The sequence below is a fragment of the Passer domesticus genome, chromosome 22, assembly GCF_036417665.1.
Source record: "Passer domesticus isolate bPasDom1 chromosome 22, bPasDom1.hap1, whole genome shotgun sequence".
Taxonomy (NCBI): domain Eukaryota; kingdom Metazoa; phylum Chordata; class Aves; order Passeriformes; family Passeridae; genus Passer; species Passer domesticus.
Genome location: NC_087495.1, coordinates 4241921 through 4260801, shown reverse-complemented (window position 1 = coordinate 4260801; position 18881 = coordinate 4241921). Strand labels below are relative to the sequence as shown.

Here is an 18881-nt window from a genome sequence, read left to right as displayed (position 1 = left end):
AGAGAACTGAAATTCCCCTCATGAGAAGGAAGAAGGTGTGTTACCTACCCCAGGAGAAGTGAGAACAGCAGATCTTCATCCCTGCTGAGTGCCAGGAGAGAGGTGTGAGTGCAGGAAGAGGCGTGGGCAGCTGGGAGCAGGGCTCAGCCCCTCGGCAGAAAGCACTGTGCACTCAGAGTCACGCTGCTTTATTGGGTACCGAGCCACAACTCAGACATTGCCTGGGAGCCGCCTGGAGCAGCAGGGTCTGTCCTTTTGTCCCTAACAGAACCAGCAGGACACTGCCTGCTGTACAGACAGTAAAAATAAAAGTGTCTCTGTTCAAACTCGCAGCGTCCGGGGGAGGTTTGGCGGTTTCTGTTGACCCAGGTACCGTCAGGGATGCGCGCTGCCCGGATTAGCCGTCGGCATCGATCCTGTGAGCTGCCAGGAGAACAAGCAATGGACACACGCTGGAGCCCACCATTGTACCAAAAACAGGCAGGAACACTTCTGGCTGCTAATGAGACACAACTCAAATACCCTCCAATGCACTTCTGGAAGCTCTGGCAGTTGGATGTGCTGCTCACACTGGGCAGGGAGCTGATCTAGAGCAAACAAAGGTCTGTGCCCTTGAGCCAACCCACCAGACCCACAGGAGGGCCAGAAAAAGTTGTCACAAGGAGATACTAGTTTCACAGAGCTATTACAGCAGGGAAAATATTTTGGCAGGTAAGATAAATGGGGACAAGGAAGAAATCTGACTCAGGCCTTCATACATTAAATGCAGTCCCCAAACGGCCACCCAGTGCTCTGCAAACTGCACAGAAGGACACTGGCACCTGTGGGAGGCCTCTGCTTCCAGCCCCAGTTAGAGATACAGACTAGCTGGTACAAACTGCTGCAGAGCTGCTGCTGAGTTCTTCTGGGCCTTACTCCAGAGGCAAGTCATGGTCAGTCCATTCCAACAACCCCAGGTCTGTGTGCTTCACCACAGAGCTGAAGTAGTCAGTGGAACCATTACTGGTTCCCCAAGGAAGATGCTGGGCAGTCTGTGCTACTTACATTGCTTTGGTATCCTAAGGGCCTCGTTGTCAGCTGACATCACTTGGTGCAGAACTCCTCGGAACTGATAAAGCACTTTCAAACTCTTCTCCTCACCCACACAGGGGTCGTAGAAGCCTGGCAGACCAGCCTTGAATCAGAGAAGGACAGACTGAGCATCAGGGAATGGACTTTCACAGCTCTCCACCTGGCCAAAAATATTTATTACTGCCGAGGACAAGGTGTCATAAAAAAAAAGAGTTTTGCTGCCACCAAGTTGAGACACTGGGGAATAATCTCCACAAGTTTTTGGTGCATAAAAGTAAACCAGGGGGTTGGGAAGTTTCTGGTGTACAGCCTCAAGGTCTGTAACCCCACTGTCCCTGGAAAAGCCCCAAGAAACAGAAGTTCCTGGAAGTTTGTAATACTTGGTAGGTAAATGGCATCTGTGAATTGATCCAGAAAACTGGAGAGCTCCCCTGCAGGACACCACATGGTTCAAGTGAAATTCTGGGCCACACATTTGAGTCCCTGAATCTGGGCTTTGACAGAACATCTACGTACCTTGGAGGCCTCTGTAAGGATGAGTTTAGAATCCTTCACCAAGCACTGCAGAGGCACAGTCACATCTATAACCTTCACCTTCTCGTTCTTCCTGCTGTTGTCGTTAACAAACTTCCCATACCAGGCATTCACTACAATCAGACCTGCATTTCCCAGAAAATCACAACTGTGATGGAAGGCTTCCACTGACAAAAAGACATCGCAGCATTTTCTCTTGCTTTCAGTGAGATTTAATTCTCCTGGCCTGGACCCATGCTTCCCAACAAAGAACAGCATTTTTACTTGGGCATTTGTAAGCAACCTTCAGCACTAGAATGGAGTGACAGGACTCAGTGTCACACTGATGTGACAGTCCGAGTGGATTTCAGTTCACTTTGGAACATTCTGTGGAAAACTGCTAGTAACCATAAGAGATCAGATTCCCATTATGGTCCAGGAGCAAACCATGTACGGGAGAAATCAGTGAAAGCTGAATTTCAGACTACGACTTTTGCATCTTTTATAGACACACCTCTCTCTGGAAAAGAGGTAATTCCAGACTGTTGTCTTCAGTCTGTTGATCCACTTCACACCATGTCTCAAGATAATATTCTGTGATCCCTCCTAAGCTCAGGCACCTGCAGCTGAGTCATAATGGGGCTCATCCACTACATGCACAGCAGCAACTACACTGCACTTCATCAGGAGTGGGAATGAAGAAACAACACCTTTGCATTGTTCCTTCTTCTCTCCAAATTTATAGAACAAGTAAATGATATAATAATCTTTACCCATTCTGGCTTCCTCTGCTTCAATGATCCTTCGGACTGACTCCTGCATTAACCGGACCTGTCACGACACAAGTGGCAGAGCAGAAATCACCCAGGGTCAGACACTGTGGCCAAAGGAGAATGGTCCAGAGTGAAAAATTTCCTTTCACTAAGGGGACCAAGTTACAAGAAAGACTCACTGCAGCTTCAGCCTCCTGCTTCTTCTGTAGGATGTCGCTGGCTGTGCTCTCCCGCTGCTTCTCCAGCTCTCTGGCAGAAGGAAGGCAACATCTCATCAGGAATACACAGCTGGGATTCAGGCAGAAACTGGCAGGGTTTCCTTACCCATCCCAATCACAACTGACCCACAGCCTCACACAAACAAACCCAAGTGAGACTTCCCCAGGAATGTGCAAGCTCACCTCTCCTTCTGTGCCCTGAGGTAGGGTTTGATGACCAGCCTGTGCATGGCAAAGTAGATAACGAGAGGTCCCACGGTGGCATAGAACACAGCACTGGGAAGCAGCTGGTCTGTTAGATGGACAGGGAAGAAGTAGGTCTGGCTGGCCCTATTCAGCCTGCAACAAAGAAGAGCAGAGGGATGGTAAGAGGAAAAGCAGAGCTGGATGTGCTCGATGAAGCACACTTAGCAGCAGTGCTTGCTGATGAACCAAGGGGAGATGAATGAGGAGCTCAAAATGTGAAAGCCTGATAAACTGAAAAAGCCAACGGCAGAAAAGGCAGCTGACACCAGCCAGAGCCAGACTTTGAAGTAGCAGCTCGTGACAGTACCTGACCATTCTAAAGTTCTTTTTTTTAATCTTAGGAGAATTTGCTTGGTCATTAATTTCAACAGAAAAAGGGATGAACATCCTCATGAAAGAAGAGAAAATGCTTCTAGAGAAGGCCTGTGCTAATAACACTGGCATGGGCCTTCAGGGCAGGTGTACGTTAATATTTTTCTGATGTTTGTAACAATATTTATTTAAGAAAACATGAGTTTCCTTGGGCCTGAATTCTTTGGGCCCTTCAGCACCCCACCTGTAGCTGGTCCCAATTCAACTGCACCACAGCACAGGGACACTTAATGAGCTCTGTCCTTCTGTGAACTGCACCTTGTTAATGGTGCAATCACCTGCATTAGGTAATGGTAATTCCCTAATTCAAGCATTCACTTGTATATAGCATAATAAACATGGAATCCATCTCTAGTAATATTTTCAGAAATCTTCCATTCACTTACCAGAGTGCTCCAAATCTCACTGTAAGCTACATTTCAGAATATTCTGATGCACACACACACACAGGTGGCTCAGGCTGTGAGTCACACCAGTGGAAAGCACCCATTGCTCATGATGGGCTTACAGCTTGCATTAGAGTTGAGGGCAGCTGCACCCTCTCCCAGTGATGCATCAATACACCTGTATTGATCTGGGACTGGGACCTTCCCACCTGAATACTGGAAATAGAATCATGGAGGTTATGGTCAGCCTCTGCAATAAAGAGTTGAGATCTTGAACTGACTTGATTTTCAAGGACACTCCTTGGGGAACACCAACGCTGACAGTGGCTCCTAAAACACTGTGTCTGGAGATCTTCCTCTCTGCTCCATACTCCACTATGGTCCCAAAGAAACCCACCCTAGAATGACAGAACCAAGAACTGTTAAGACAGAGAAGACACTTGAATTTCTCTTTACTGAATCCTGTAATTCCCAAACAAGTAAAGCATAGAAATGCATCTGTTTGCAGCAGATGTTGTCCTCTGGAAGATTCACAGTGTATCTCCAAGGTGAGATGAGACCTTCCAGCTTGCTAAGCAGTAAACAAGAACTTCTGGCTTTCTTATTGAGGATGATACAGAGATATTACACACAAGTATTGTAAGCTCCATATAACTGCAGAGGCACACAGGGCCAAGCCTCCAAGCCATTCACTTCAGCCATTACCAGATTTAAAGAGTGAAAAGCAGGCTCCCAAAGGCCACAGAAGCATTTGGTTTGTGTGGAACCTGGAGGCCTACAGCAGCAGGAGAGGACAGAGTCCTCAGGCTGTGAGCAATGCGAATTCCCTCTTGAGCACTTACTTGAGAGAACCTTTCACTCGTGTTTGATCCTCATCCTGAAACTTATGCTGGTAACTGACCATCATGAAAGAATGGGGGATTCCCAGCTGAAACACAAGAGGCACAAATGTATCAGAACACACCCTTGATCACTGCTGCCCCCCAGTTTCCTTTCTCAACCTTGAAGCACAGAACACAAAGCAGTACTTGCCACTCACAACCTCTGCTGTCCATGTTGTCCTGACCCTGCTGTAAGCTGACCCACATCACCTATGGCAATGCCAAGAGCTGTGCTCTACCAAACAGCTGGTTACCTATATTAGGTCTATCACAAGACAAACCAACAGCTTCCTTAACCTCTAATCCCAAGGCAAAACACTGCTGGGCCAGGAAAGTGAGGCTGCTCTCTCCCACCGGGGAGGATCACTGTGCTGCCTGGGTGTCACTGTGATATTTTATGAAAAATCCCTTGGCCAGGAGTTTTCTCCTGAGAAGCCTCAGAAAAGAAATGTAAACAATAATTATCTGATCGCTGTGGAATGTGATCTGGAGATTGTTTACCAACAGGTGTATCTTTGATTGGTCTCATGTGAATTGTTTTAACTTAATGACCAATCAAAGTCCAGCTGTGTCAGACTGTCACGAGTTTTTATTATTCATTCCTTTCCTAGCCTTCTGATGCATTCTTTTCTCTATTCTTTTTAGTATAGCATTATATAATATCATAATATAATAAATAAGCCTTCTAAGAGATATGGAGTCAGATTCATCTCTTCCCTTGTCCTGGGACCCTCGCAAACAACACACCACCACAGCTGTGGCTCTCACCTGCATTGCCACAGTGAGGTGGCTGGTTTTGGTGTCCCTGACAATACTGGTGTTCATGGCTGACTGGATGCCCCACCTCCACTGCAGGTAGCCCATGGTGTTCTTGTCCAGGTTGCGGGCCAGGACCGTGGTGAGGCCGGGCCGGACCCCGCGGGACGAGAACTGCAGGGCACAGTTTGTGGTGATGAAACTAGAAAAATGAGGAAAAATTTGTCAGTGAAAAAAACACAGGCTCACAAGTGGCCTCAGAGTCTTTCTGGCTCAGGAAGTTTACTGAGTGCCCAGAGAGCATCCTGCAAAAAGCGTGATGATTGAGGTTTTCAGGGAAAAGTAAAAATGAATTCAGACTGCCCTGAGCACAACAATACACAGAGCATAAACCAGGGCACAGCAGTGCCCAGGAGAGCAGGCTGTGCCCTGGTTTATGCTCTGTGCCCAGGCACCCAGCCTTCCCCTTCCTGCCCTGTGCAGGTAACGTCCTGTCTCTGCAGAACAGCACACTGGGCTGCTGACACAGAGCAGCCCTGCTATCTAATAATCCTTGAGCATCAGCTCTAAAACCAGTGCTAAAGCACTCTCTGGAGAACAAGAATCCTGTACAAGCTCTGAGGAGTGGCAGATGCACTACATTTGAAAATGTAAACAGAAGGAACCTACACAAGTTCCTATGATGCTGTGACATGTGGCTCCAATCACAGGCCTTTCCTTGTATTCTCCTTTGCCACCTGAGACTTCTATTCATTTGTGAACAGACATGATACTAGTGGCAAATTTGGCATTATTTTCCTAAAATATGTGACATCATCTCCTGTTTTGCTGTCAGAAATTTCCTCTCCCACATGGAAGCCTCAGAAGAGTTCCCCATTTTTTGTTCTGTTCCCAGAGCAAACTTCTGTTGTTCTGCCTCAAGTATGATGAATCATGACAAGATAAGTACAAATCTAAGGATGAGGAACACAGACCTTCCTTAAAATGGAAATATGAAAAGGGAAGGCACCAACACCCAGAAAGAATGCAGGCATTTTGACCATACAAGCATGACCTTAACACTAAAGTGAAAATACCTTATTTTGTAGAACAGAAAATGAATCCAAAGTTAATGTGGAAGAGAATTCAAGTCATTTAGCTCCTTATTGTGGGATATTAACCACTAGGCCATTTTTCTAATATTTACCATCTTGGTGTAAGATTACGAAATATCTTCAGCCCGAAGAGAGGTCCATGAAGGTCTCCAGCTCCAAACTCCAACTGTTGGAATACAGTGCCAGGGTGTTAGAAGAAAACATCCTTTACAATAGTGACAGGGTATGGCACGAGCATAATTTTTATCACAGCTGTTTTACACATCTGAGTAACATTTACCACCTCTTTGAGCACCCTCCCTTTTCTTCAGCTTTGCATCCAGAAGAAGAAAAGGTGTCTTGCTGAGTTGGAGCTCATGGGTAAAACAAAGCCAGTTTTGTAAAGCTACAGGTGACTGCTACTGGCACCTGCTTCCAGGGAATGTGGAGAAAACTCTCACAAAAATCCTGATGCAAATCAAAAGCTTCCAGTGTGTGAATGTCAAGAGAGGAAGACTCCCACTCTCCCAAGCTGAGGAAGCAGGCTAGCAGGAGCTCGTGTGCAAGAAGGAAGGCACAGGCAGCTGCCAGCTGCACCAGCGATCCATGAGCACCTCAAACACAGCCCAGCCTGCAGGTGCAACGTGGGACCTTCCAGCTGCTCAGACCAGATCTGCTGGGGGGGTCAAACTATTTCCCCCATAACTTCTTCCCAGGCAAGCAAAGCAGTTTTGGAAGCAAAGGCCAACTATCACACTACCCTAAAAAGCCTGCTCACAGCACTGTGCCTTCAGAAAGACCAGAGACATCAGGTAATAATTCTGTCGGCACAGGTAAAGTACAAATTGCATTGACAAATGGAAAGGGGAGAAAAATAAGAAAAAACAAGGTTTGGTAGTCCCTTTGTCTCAAATTCCTTTAAGAACTATTTTTTCTACATTTTACAGAACATAGAAAATGAGAGATGAACTAGAGCTGAAGTTCCCCCACCCAAACTAGAACACCAGATTGAATACAAAATAATAGATTGAATATAAAACTGCATAACAGGTGTACTCTTACCTCTCCCCAGCCCTTGGCAGATGTCACTCGTCTCAGTGCAAGATTAATTGATCCCCCTCCATTCCCATTCTGGGTGGAAAGGTTACCAGACAGTATTGCTGTATCTGTGGAAGTCAGGGGTGCCTGAAAAAAGAATATGATGTTTCAAGTAACTCTGATCCCAGTTCACACATTTAGTGCATGCTCTGCAAGGTCATAACCACCACTGCAGAGTGTAAATGGTTCTGTAGTCAAACATCAAGCATGGCAAAAAGTCAGATAATTCTTACAGTACCAGACACTTGTGACACCTGTAATGTACCACCTTGAAGTCCTGACCTTGAGCTGTAAACCATTCTCATCTCTCTAGCAGACTAAATTTCTACAACTCTCTGAAAGAGGAAATGCTTCCCATCCTTGTCCTCATGCACTTCCTCAGGACTGGGTGCCAGCTGCTTGATGAACACATCCCATTCAGTGAGCACTGGGCACTGAGCATCCCCACTGCCAGGAGGGCAGGACCACTGCAGCCCCCAGACCAGCTGCCCAAAGGCTACAGAGCCAACCCACCATTCTGCTGGCCCCAAGCTGCCTCTTCCCACCCGTGCTGGCCACTGTGTCCCCCAAACCCTGCTGAGAGCCAGGAGCTGTGTGTTCTGAGGTGCTGCATTCCCCCTCCTCACCTCGATGGACTGGGATATGTGCATTTTGTTTATCTCAATCTGGGGAAAGCTGCTCCCAGGCACATCTTCATACTCCTCGTCATAGCGATCAAACAGGTCAGTGGCATCTATTCCCACACTAATTGTTCCCTGAGGGATGACAAGTGAAACAGGCACTTAGCATTAGCAAACATCTGGCGTACACAGAACGAGTGGCTGAACCATCCCTGTGTATGATTACATTTTTGTGCAGCTTTCCATTGTTCTGCAATTACTTTTACCACTCTAAAATGCATTTCCTAATGCACAAAGCAAAAGTGAATGATTACAATATTTCAAAACAGCAACATAAATCATCAAACAGACTGGAGAAAAGGCAGTTTTTCAGCACAAACTCAACTTGTAATCCCAGGAGGTAATTTTTCTATTGTGACACATTACAGAAGCAGGTAGAACACCTTTACACAGCAGGTTTCTTCTTTCCCCACAAAGGACTGTGCTCTGTCAGTATTTAAAAGTTGAAATAATATATTCTAGAAATTGATCTTCTTCAATGGAACTTGGTCAGAAAACCTCTACAGGCTTCTTATGAGTTGCCTAAACTGACTTAGTACTGAACTGTATCATTCACTTGCAATTGACCTTGTTAGTAAAATATTTTGATTTATTTTTCTAATTTATATTTTGTGTTCAGAAGGAAGGCTTGACAAAGACATACTTTTAGCAAGTGGTAAATATTTCCTTTCTCAGACCATAGAAAAACTTATTCCTACAAAAAACTAGGCCACAGCACAATAGTCTCACTACCTGCTGCTGTGCTCCCTCAGCCTAACTGCAGGAGTGTGTTTCTTTGAAAAGAGCACAATTAGGTACTTGTCTGGGTCATAGAACTTCAAGAGGCATTGGAAACCTTCCCTATGGACCCATCTGACAGCATCCCAGCTCCTATAAAACATATGGATTGCAATAAAAACCCCCCTCTGTGCACAAGCACAGAATGAACTCTGAGCAGCTTCTATATGGGAACTCAATAGCTGGGTAGCTACAAACCCCATCCACACTAAGGCCAAGCATGGCTGGAATAAATCCTATTTCAGTCTGAGGGAGATTCTTCCTTGATTGCTCCACTCTAATCAAATGCTGGACTGTAAATAAAAGAAGAACTGCAGAGTCTGACAGGACTGGAACCTTTTCTCTGCCTGGGCTCCCAGGCTATTTGCTGTGGAGATTCCCAGCCTCTTCTCAGTGTTCATTTTCTGATTACTTATGAAGCAAGAATTGGATAAATATTTTAAAACTGAGAGGTGTGGTTATTTCCAGTTGAACCCTGGAAGAGGGGCTGTGCCCAGCTGGTTATTAACCACCCTTGGCAGCTGGTGAATTTCAGAACAATTACATTCATTGTTCCGCATGGTGGTGGCACCAACAACCAGCTTCTGCCCTTTCTGCACTTTCAGGAACCATCTGCAAAGTCACCTTCAGGTGACTCCAGACTCAGCTTCTCCAGTTTCAGCCCTCTCCTGTGCCATTCTGTTCCTTGAAACAAGGCCAAAAGAAGAGGGAAGCAATGGAAAACCTCTAACCACCCTGGAAGGGCTGTGTCCTGTGCTAGCAAACACCCTGTGGAGACAATCTCAGTGTATTTGGCTTACTTGTGCCACAATGCTGCACCCTTTGGAAAGATGCACCAAGATCCACATGCATTTCTGAAATTCATTGCACCTCCTTTCTCTGAAACACACTCAAAATACTAGGATTTCCTTTTTCACATGTATGAGTTGTACAGCAAATATTCCTCCCAAGTGAAAAAGGAAAACACCTGAAACTCTCCATGAAAATCCACAAGATCTATTCAGAGAAAAGGAGTGTCTCCCTGTTCCCCAGCAGAGCTCCTGCTCTTCTGCCTTTCCCCGAGGTGAGAGGTGGACCTTGGGCAGACCCTCCACCTCCTGCCAAGCAGGTGAAGTCACCCTCGGAGGTCTGTGGATCCTGGCAAGGAAACTGGTTCAGGCACAAGCACAGGAAAAGCAGCAGATGGTAAAGTTAAAAATATTCCCAGAGAACAAGAGCACCCCTATGCCTCCGGATAATGGAGGGGAGTTCTGCTGCTCCCAGCTCCCATCAGGCACCTGCTCTGGCCATGGAGGAGCTCTCCCCATGGAAGGGCAGCAGGAGAGAGCTGCAATGCCTGTCAGGAGTGTCACAGTGCCCACACTGTGCTGCACAGAGCAGCAGCTCAGCAAGGCAGGAAACAGGAGTGGCACTGTGGAACCATCAGAGCTGGGATTAGCTTTTCAAATCACCTTTATTCCTCAGCCTGTGAAAAGGAAACAGGCTTCAGTGATGGAATCTGTAGATGTGCCAGAGGAAAATATACTTCCTCCTTACTTTTTACTTAGGGATTTACCTTCAGCAAGGTGATACCTGGAAGTTGTGCCAGGCTTTGCCTTGAGGGACATGTGTTCCTTACATATTGACCTTCCACAGCAGGAAAATAACTGGATTTAATTTCTCCTAACAGAAAGCATTCTTCTTAAACCTAGTAATGAACTTTTCAACCCTTCTGCACATCTTTGAAAGCAAAAACAAAGCTCTAAAAGCAAATAGGAGACACAATTTCAACCCTCCAAATTGCCTACATCTGGTTATTGCTCAACATTTCTGGTTAAAATGCTTTATTTTTGTGAAACTGTTTTATAGAACCGACAAAATGTTGGAAATTTTAAAATAACTCGTGCTCGTGTATGAAATGATCACAGCTGTGCTCCCCAATTCCACGGGAACACTGCCTGGAGAGGCATTTCCATCGGCTGCCAGCCTGCAATTGCTGTAAACACCCAGATGGCTAATTTTATCCCAGGACACAGGCTGAGGCTCACAGTGCAGCTCGCAGCCACGGCGAGGCGCCCAGGGAAAATGTCACATTCCTCAAGCAGGGAGCAGCAGAGTGGGAGATAACCATGCCCCTCTCTGAAAACATCTCTCTGACCCCACTCACCTGCACCTCCAGCAGGGATAGTTTGCCCTGCCTGGCTTGTGGCACACAGAAATCCCTTCCTGCCTGGAATAAAGCTGTCAACAGATACTCACACAACACTTTATGCTTGTTTACCCTTCTAGTACAAACCAGTTCTTAGTGTCTATAAACTACCCACAGCCTGGAGATCTGTACAGCCCAACTGCTTTGCTAAGAGCAGTGCAGATCCAAAGGTGGTGCCAAGGTGAATGTCTCAAAATATTACAGCTCTGCTTAGATGGATGTTTTCCTTAAGATCCAGTCCTAAGCACCACTGCAATCCCCCATCTGTCCACTCAGAAGAATGTGATTTTACACTGATGTATGAATTCATTTAGTTAATAGTAAATGCAGCTCTTGGATAATGCTAGTCATTGCATAAGAACCAAGATTTTTGTGATTCAACAAGCTTTGAAACTTCAGTCAGGGACCATCCTGACAAACCCCAGGTTTGCCTCACACACTCATCAAGCCAAGAGCCAGCAAAGACACTGATCCATCTGAGCTGTGGATGCTCTGGCCAATTGCCCTGTCTATCTCTCCCTGCCACCCCAAAGGTGTTCCTGAGCACCTCTGACCAGCCAGGGTTAGCTGAGGTGAGTCACTTGGGGTCAGAGTCTGCTGCTCAAACAGACCAAGATGGGAACAGCATCCAGGATCATTCTCATCCTGAGGGCACAATCACTCTTTCCAAAAAACAGGCACTAACTGCAACACTGGCAGACCCCCAACCCTGTTCAGATTGACTTTCTCACTGTGCTGCTGCCCAGCTGGCTCAGGGATGCTTCAGATTTGTTGCTGGTTTCAGGGTGCATCTGAACAGCTCCCTGAATTGTTGTGACACTGCAGCAATGCCAAAGGGAAAACCTGTCAGGTAGCTGCAGTGAGTTACATTTTATTTAGTAAACTTGGAAAGAAATCATAAATATTTCAGTGTTAGGTCTATTTTCTGAAAATTGCTGAAAAAGGTATTTTGTCTCAACATGTTTTGCTAAGAAAAGAAAAACATTCAGTAAAGGATTATTCAAAGAATGAGCTGTTTGCCCTATATTATGCAGAGAAACTGCATATGCAAAAGACAGAAAGCCATGCAGCAAGTGCAGACACCTGAGGGGCTCTTTCCTCTCACCTAGGCTCAGCTCACCCTGCACACTGGTGATAATTACAGACCCACTCCTGAGACCAGGATTAAGTCTTTGCTTACCTTTGGATTAGTTCGCTGCTGCAGTCTCCTCTCTTCCCTCTCTCTCTGCAAACGCTCAAATTCTTCCCTGATTTCAGCTGCAGTTCTCTTTCGTTCCACAACCTGCTCAAAAAGAAATGCAAACCAAACAATTACCAGACAGAGGCTGCCCAGGGCATTGCAGTGCTGGGGTTCAGAGGCCTTGGGTGCAGGATGCACTAACACACTGCCCCAGCTGCTGAAAGCCACCCTGCAACAATTTCAACAGTCAGAATTTGGAACAAAACACCCGGGCCAGATCAAAGGGCAGGCATGAGAGAAATCCCCATGCCTTGAGAGAAGGGAAAATGGTTTTGTTATTTCCATTCCCTTGACAAAACCAGGGCAAAGAGCTGTCCAACCACAACTACAAGACACTGCAGTGCAGTTGTTACCCTCAGCGATGCATTAACCAGGCGTGGACACAAAAATGAAAATAACTGAATTTACCTGTGGCCTGAGGTAAATTGTTTCTGTGAGAGTTGTGTGATTTTAGGCTATGCTGGTTTACAGCTGCTTACCTGACATGGGTCAGGGAATGAGGCTTTTATACAGGCCCAGTTTTGGAATGGATAGAAAGAATACTGGATCTGGCTCTTCAAAATAAGATCAAGTCTGCCAAAAGCAGTTAAAAAAATCTGGTTTTCAAAGCATCTGTTACATGCTGGATCTGCTCCACATTTCCAGCAACTGACTCCAAGTTTGACCTTGGTGCTGACCTGGCCCAATACTACAGAATTCTGCTTCAAGCAGCACAGTGCAATCAGCTAGGGCTGGCAGAGGCTAGCAAGGGACTCAAGAGCTGGACAGACAGGAATGGACAAGTTCTGTTTCCAAACCCATAAAACCCAACCAAAACTAAACCAAAACAAAAACACAAAAAACCCCACCCCACCCCAAAAAGCCCAGGAAGAAAAAGTAATTTCAAACTCAGAAGCTAGTTGATGCTATAAAAAACAAGTTTTGGATGAAAAAGATGGGACTAGATGGACAATAATGACACATTTGTCTCAGATAAAGATGTTGCCTGTCATGGTAATATCCTTCCAGGGAACTCTGAATGTCAGGTTTATTGTTCTCCTGTCAAGTGCAAAACCAAAGGATTCTTTGAAAATTCATCATGGTGCTCCAGCAGGGACAGAGAGAGACAGAAATAACTAACCAAGGATGCCTTCAAACCAAGAGGCATTTATTACCAGCCAGGTGTCAGTGCAGCTGATAGCAGCATGGCAGATAAAGGTGGGCTTAGTCAAGGCCACTGGCCATAATGTGCTCAATTTCTCTCACCTCCCAGCCTTCCATCTCCAGTCCTCTCCTCCCATATATGTCATAGATGGCTCTGGTCTGTGGATCACTAAGCACTGTAAATTGAAACCAAAAGAGAGGAGAGAACTCAGTTTTTGGTCTTCTTCTCAGATTTCAGACCAAAACACACAAGGTATTTGGAATTCAAGCACAGATCCTAGAAACATCTCATTCTACAGCTGCACATTAACCCCTTTGATGCTTCCACATGCTTTATTGAGAAGACATACTGACTTTTCCCTGCAACAAATCCAATTTTTTTCTTCTTCTCCTAAAACAAGAAAGTGGAAAAAACACAAGAGACATGCAGCCTGAGTGAATGTGCAAGGGGGGTTTCTAACACTGCTTAGGCAGTTCACATCTTGCCAAACATCAGTAAGGGATAATGGCAAAGGCGTGTGTAGAATCTCAACCTCCTAAAATGCCACCCAACACAATGGACAACACAAAATACAACAGGAGACTGCTGAACAGTTACTTTAGAAAAAGACTAGGCACAGAATTAGGAACAGTCTCTAAAGGGTAAGGCATATTTAAATGCATAAGCTCCTAAATACATCTTTCTGTAAGAAAAAAAATCAAAAAATCATTGCTATTTCCTCCTCCAGGGTTCTAAGACCAGCTTTATCATTATAATGTATTTCTTGAGGCTGTGGGAAAACTGATGTGTCCCCAGGGAGCTGGGGGAGTATAGTAAGGCAAAAAGAGGCTTAGACTGGTAATTGAGTTTTGGTCTGAACTAGTGGAATATTATTGGACTTGTTAAATGTCACAGGCAGACATTGTTTTTTTATGAATTCTGATAAAATGAATCTTTTGTCGTGTGATACTAAGAGGTGGAAGAGGACAAAGAGAAAATAGAGAAGAGGTGGAGTGGCTCATTTCCAAGATGTCAAAATTTTTGCTTGTAAAATACTACACTCACATTTGGTACTAAACGAGCACCAACTTCCATGTTCATTGCAAGGCAGAGCCAAGAGCAGCCAGAAAATTCAAAGAGAAGCTGCTGCCTCTAATGTAAGGCCACTCACCACACTAAAATGAAATTATTGAAGCATTAGGACTTTTTGTTCTGCACGTCATCAAGGTCACACTTTCCCTGCTCTCCCAGCAAAAGCTTCCACATGTCCTAACACCCAACCTAGGGACAACAGGAAAGACTCCACACATGCTCAAGTTCAACTGGAAGGAACAAATGTTTATCAGTCAAAACCAGGGGTGCAAAAAATATTCACTCATATTTGAGGTTGAATGGGGGAATATTTATTCAGCATTTTGCTTTAGTTTCTCTTTAGCTCCAGGACTGGGTGCACCAGGTCTGTAACATGGATGACTCCTACCATTCTAATCCATCTGCACTCCAGGTGCAACTTGCACACAAGGATTACAGTAAATTTCAGTTTAATTCAGAGTATTTGGAAAGGGCTTTGGCACAGAAATAAACTAACTGCTATGAATCAGTTGTCCTCCTCTCAGTCAGAGCATACAGAAGAACTTGCTAGAAATGGAGACCACAGCCAGGTGGCAGGGAACACAACCCAGGGATGCAGCAGTCCATCAGTACAATATGAAATTATATCTCTATTTGAAGCTTTTCAGCCTTTATTCTCCTATGGAAGAGGTCTTTAGAAGTAAGGGAAGTGATGAGAAGATCACGTACAACATGCAGGAGGTAAGACAGACACTCCACATCTCATTAGATGGCATTTCTCCTCTGACTTATGCTACAGAAGCAGCAAACAGCATTGCTAAGCATCACCAAATTTAATTATTACTTTGTAGTCATAAACAGCTCCAAAAAGCATGAAGACACAGCTCTGCCAGAAGCCCCCTGCAAAGCTCAGCCTCCCCCTGACCTTCATAGGCTTGGTGGACGAGGTTGAAGAGGCGCTCAGCCTGGGCCTTGAGCTCGGGGTCGCGGTGCTTGTCGGGGTGGTAGAGCATGCACAGCCGGCGGTACGCGGCCTTCAGCTCCTCCTGGGAGGCCTGGGGAACAGGAACCACCAACAATCAGCTCAAGGACAGCCCCTGCCATGTCCAAAAGGCCACTCTCAAGATCAGTCCTGAAAGGGAAGTCTGTCAGCTGTTACACTGTGCTACTTTGGACCAAAATCAAGAATGGATTATTGCTTCACTGCATGAGTTAATAAAATATTCAATTATCACACCAGGATTGTCCACACTATCTGTAGTGCAACAAGGGACCTCAATAGCTCATCAGTGCATACCCAGGTATAAAAAACTATGTAAAACCCCACCACTCATGTTCAGACTTTAGTTGTATTAGGCAACTACTATCCTCTCCAAATCAGAAGAGCAGGAAAAAGCAAAGTCATCTCAGATAAAAATACATAAATCCAGAGATCTACAACAAATTCTACTCATATTTCAATCTTAACCCTCAAGGGGACACTGTAACCTTCCAAAAGCACAGACTTTCCACAGCTGTAAAGGTAAGAAATGTAAACCCATGGTTCTGCTCTCATCCCAGCACATTCCTTGTCCTCCCCATTCTGCTCCCCAGCAGTTGTGCTGTGAAGATGGAAGGTGCATCATCTGTCCAACAAAGCCAGAGAGACAACCATGAGAGCAGTGTGCCACCAAAAACATCAAAATTGAACTCGCCGTGTCCTTCACTGCAACCACTCTGGGACCTCAGATGGCACCTGGCCCCCTTCCAAGGACATGGATGGCTCCTTCAGAATCAATAGGGAAAAACCCCTGCTCCTTCCATTATCATCTCCCAGCAATGTTATTTTTGGACTCTAGAGAGTCTTGGTAATCTCCCCTCTCTCACCTCACCCTGCTACATGCCTTGCATTGCAGTTCCTTCCTGCCCATTCCTTGGAGATTGCTCAACACCTACTTTTCAGAAGTGCAGTTGCTAAAATCAACCAGCACTTCCCCCAGGCAGAGCTTGAAAGAGCCCAACCATCCAGTTCCCAAACTGTCCAGGCAAGAACCAGTTCCTGGGCACAGGAAGCCATTCCAGGAGGAACATCCAGAGTAAATTAACCAAAACCTCATGGTCCAGGCTGTCCCCAGAGGCTGCCACAGTCAGGACCCAGTGCAGTCAGTGAGGGGGGCACTCACACAGGAGTGGATTTACAGACACAAATTCCATTTACTGTTAACACCCTTCAAGAAGCAAAGCTGTCACAGGTTCCTAGCTTTCACTGGGGAAATAAAGTTCCTAAAAGGTAATTTATTCAAGTGACATCTTTTTTGTGGCAAGGAGGGCCAGGAATCTGTTCGGATTGGAGGACAGCTCAGAATGTTTTTTCTGCACGCTTGTATTGTTGTTTATTAATGTTTTAAAATGATGCAGCAAAAGGGGAGTTGCCAAATTTGCTGGTCCCAAGACAGTAAGAACATCTACAATTAGCTTACTTCTTTTTACTATCTTGTGTTTTCTCGGATATCAAATTTGAACTTGACTAGGAAGGCAGGGGAACATATAGGCCTAAAATGGCATTTTTAAATCAAATTAATGATAAATGGTTTAATGTGCTATTGATTATATAATAGAAATGAGCAGGTTCATTTTTCATAAATGCCATGTTCAATAAAATGTTAGATTGGGCATTTCATCATCACTGAGTAGTTTGGGTCATTGGTTCAATATTCCATGAGCAACAGCCTCTTCAAAACCACTAAAGAAACCCTGACATGGTTTTTAGACTGCCAGGAAATGCAGTCACAAATAATAGCATGTAGGCTACATTTTTATTACCAAAACTCTGGTCAACATTAAAAGGCCTCATTTAAGGTCTCAAATACAGCACCACGTTTTTAGCAGACTAACGTGTCTAAAAGATGAATCATTCACACACACACAGAGCAATTCCTGCTCACAGGATCCTCCATGGGATCCCTGCAGCTCCAAGCTCAGCTGCCACATCGCTGTGCTCAGCACCCAGACATGCTGTTCACCATATCCACCAGAGGACAATACTGCTGAAAATAATTAGCAAAGGGCAATTAACAAAGCACCCGCCCCTCTCTGTTGGAATTACTCCTTTGCAGACCCCTTTAATTCAGTTTCCAGCTCCCTGCAGTACAAAACCTGAATGTCCTGCTCTGGAAGCCTGGCTAAGTTAACCATTAAGCTTTCCCCAGCAGCCACAACCCTTGCGTGGCTCCCACCTCTCTGTTTTAACCTCTGCACGCTGCTGACGTTTTGGAGGGGAATTACGAAAGCTCCCAAGGAATGTCCAAGCATGGCCTTGCCGCCTTTAAACCCGATGAGGGCTTGAAATTTTTTTTAAAAGGAGCTCAGCACCAGGGAGTTCTGCAGACAGTGTGACCATCACACGCTGTTCCTTCAGGAATGCAGCCAATCCCTACACATGAGGCACAGGAGAGCGGCCCAGCAGCTCAGGGACTGACAGGAGCTCCAGGGGGAATTCTTCCAAGCTATCAGGCTGAATGGCTTCCAAGTCTGGATATCCTATTGCAGGCAGCAGTGGTGGCTCAGTAGGAGCCTTGTCCAGCTACAATGGCCACACCCAGCCTGATGGACTCGATGGGCTTTTTGTACATATTTATGCACACACAAATACATATAACAGATCTATATTGCAGCTGCACTCGCTGAAACAAACCACAGCACAGCTCCTACATAACACAGTTCCTACATCCAGATCTCTGGATGTAGGAACTGTGTTATGTAGGATAACTGCTATAAAAAAGCAGTTATCTCCCAATAAGTTCCAAACTGTTACAGTGTAACAATAAAACAATTAATATCCATCTATTCTTAAAAGTGAAATCAAGGATTCTCGATCCTCCTTTTTTTTTGGCGGGAATAACGTTTTGCAGAAAGCCCCTGGCTGTTTCCAAACTGGAAACGCTCGGGAAGCTCCAGAGCCGTGCCCGGGGGAACGCGGGTGCGCCCCGCGTGCGCGGAGCCGCGTCAAGAGCGCCCAAACCGCCGCAATTCGGAGCAAAACACGCATTTCACGCCTCAGCGGGCGCTCACCCGTCTCACCGAACCGGGAGCCCCGCGGCCCGGGCCGAGCGCTCCCGCCCCGCCGCCGGCGGCAGCGCCAGCCCGGCCCGGGCGGAGGACACGCCGCAGGGGCGGCGCTCCCGCCGGGCGCACGCGGGGGCCTCGCCTCCGCGCCGCCGCACCCCGCCCGGCCCCGCGCGGCCCCGCGGCCGCACCTCACGGCGCACGTTCAGCAGCCCGTAGTAGTCCTCGTTGTCCGGCGCCTCCTCGCCCAAGGCCGCCGCCATCGTCCCGACCTCTCACCCCGCGCCGCGCGCCGCGGCGCCCCCCGGCGGCCCGGCGGACCGGCCGCGCGCGCACGCGCGCGGGCGCCGCTCCCCCCTCCCTCCTTCGCC

General features: G+C 46.3%; 1 protein-coding gene across 1 annotated transcript; it reads right to left on the bottom strand.

Moving 5' to 3' along the window:
- Window positions 1–172: 172 nt before the first annotated feature.
- On the bottom strand, window positions 173–18832 carry DNAJC11 (DnaJ heat shock protein family (Hsp40) member C11). Its single transcript, XM_064397124.1, has 16 exons — window positions 18702–18832; window positions 15392–15521; window positions 13518–13591; window positions 12213–12314; window positions 8014–8142; window positions 7352–7474; window positions 6403–6476; window positions 5229–5418; window positions 4422–4507; window positions 3861–3977; window positions 2759–2914; window positions 2537–2606; window positions 2358–2415; window positions 1588–1730; window positions 1045–1174; window positions 173–423 (listed from the first exon to the last, which is right to left on the bottom strand). The coding sequence occupies exons 1-16, from the start codon at window positions 18771–18773 to the stop codon at window positions 398–400; spliced, it is 1680 nt and encodes a 559-aa protein (XP_064253194.1). The 5' UTR covers window positions 18774–18832; the 3' UTR covers window positions 173–397.
- Between the last annotated feature and the right edge of the window lie 49 nt (window positions 18833–18881).

Excerpts from the sequence above, each read along its gene's own strand:
- DNAJC11 (XM_064397124.1), bottom strand. The coding sequence starts at position 18,773 with ATGGCGGCGGCCTTGGGCGAGGAGGCGCCGGACAACGAGGACTACTAC. Across the intron at positions 15,522-18,701 it reads TGCTGAACGTGCGCCGTGAG|GCCTCCCAGGAGGAGCTGAA; the intron begins GTGCGGCCGCGG and ends CCTGTTCCCCAG. Across the intron at positions 4,508-5,228 it reads ACCTCACTGTGGCAATGCAG|CTGGGAATCCCCCATTCTTT; the intron begins GTGAGAGCCACA and ends CTTGTGTTTCAG.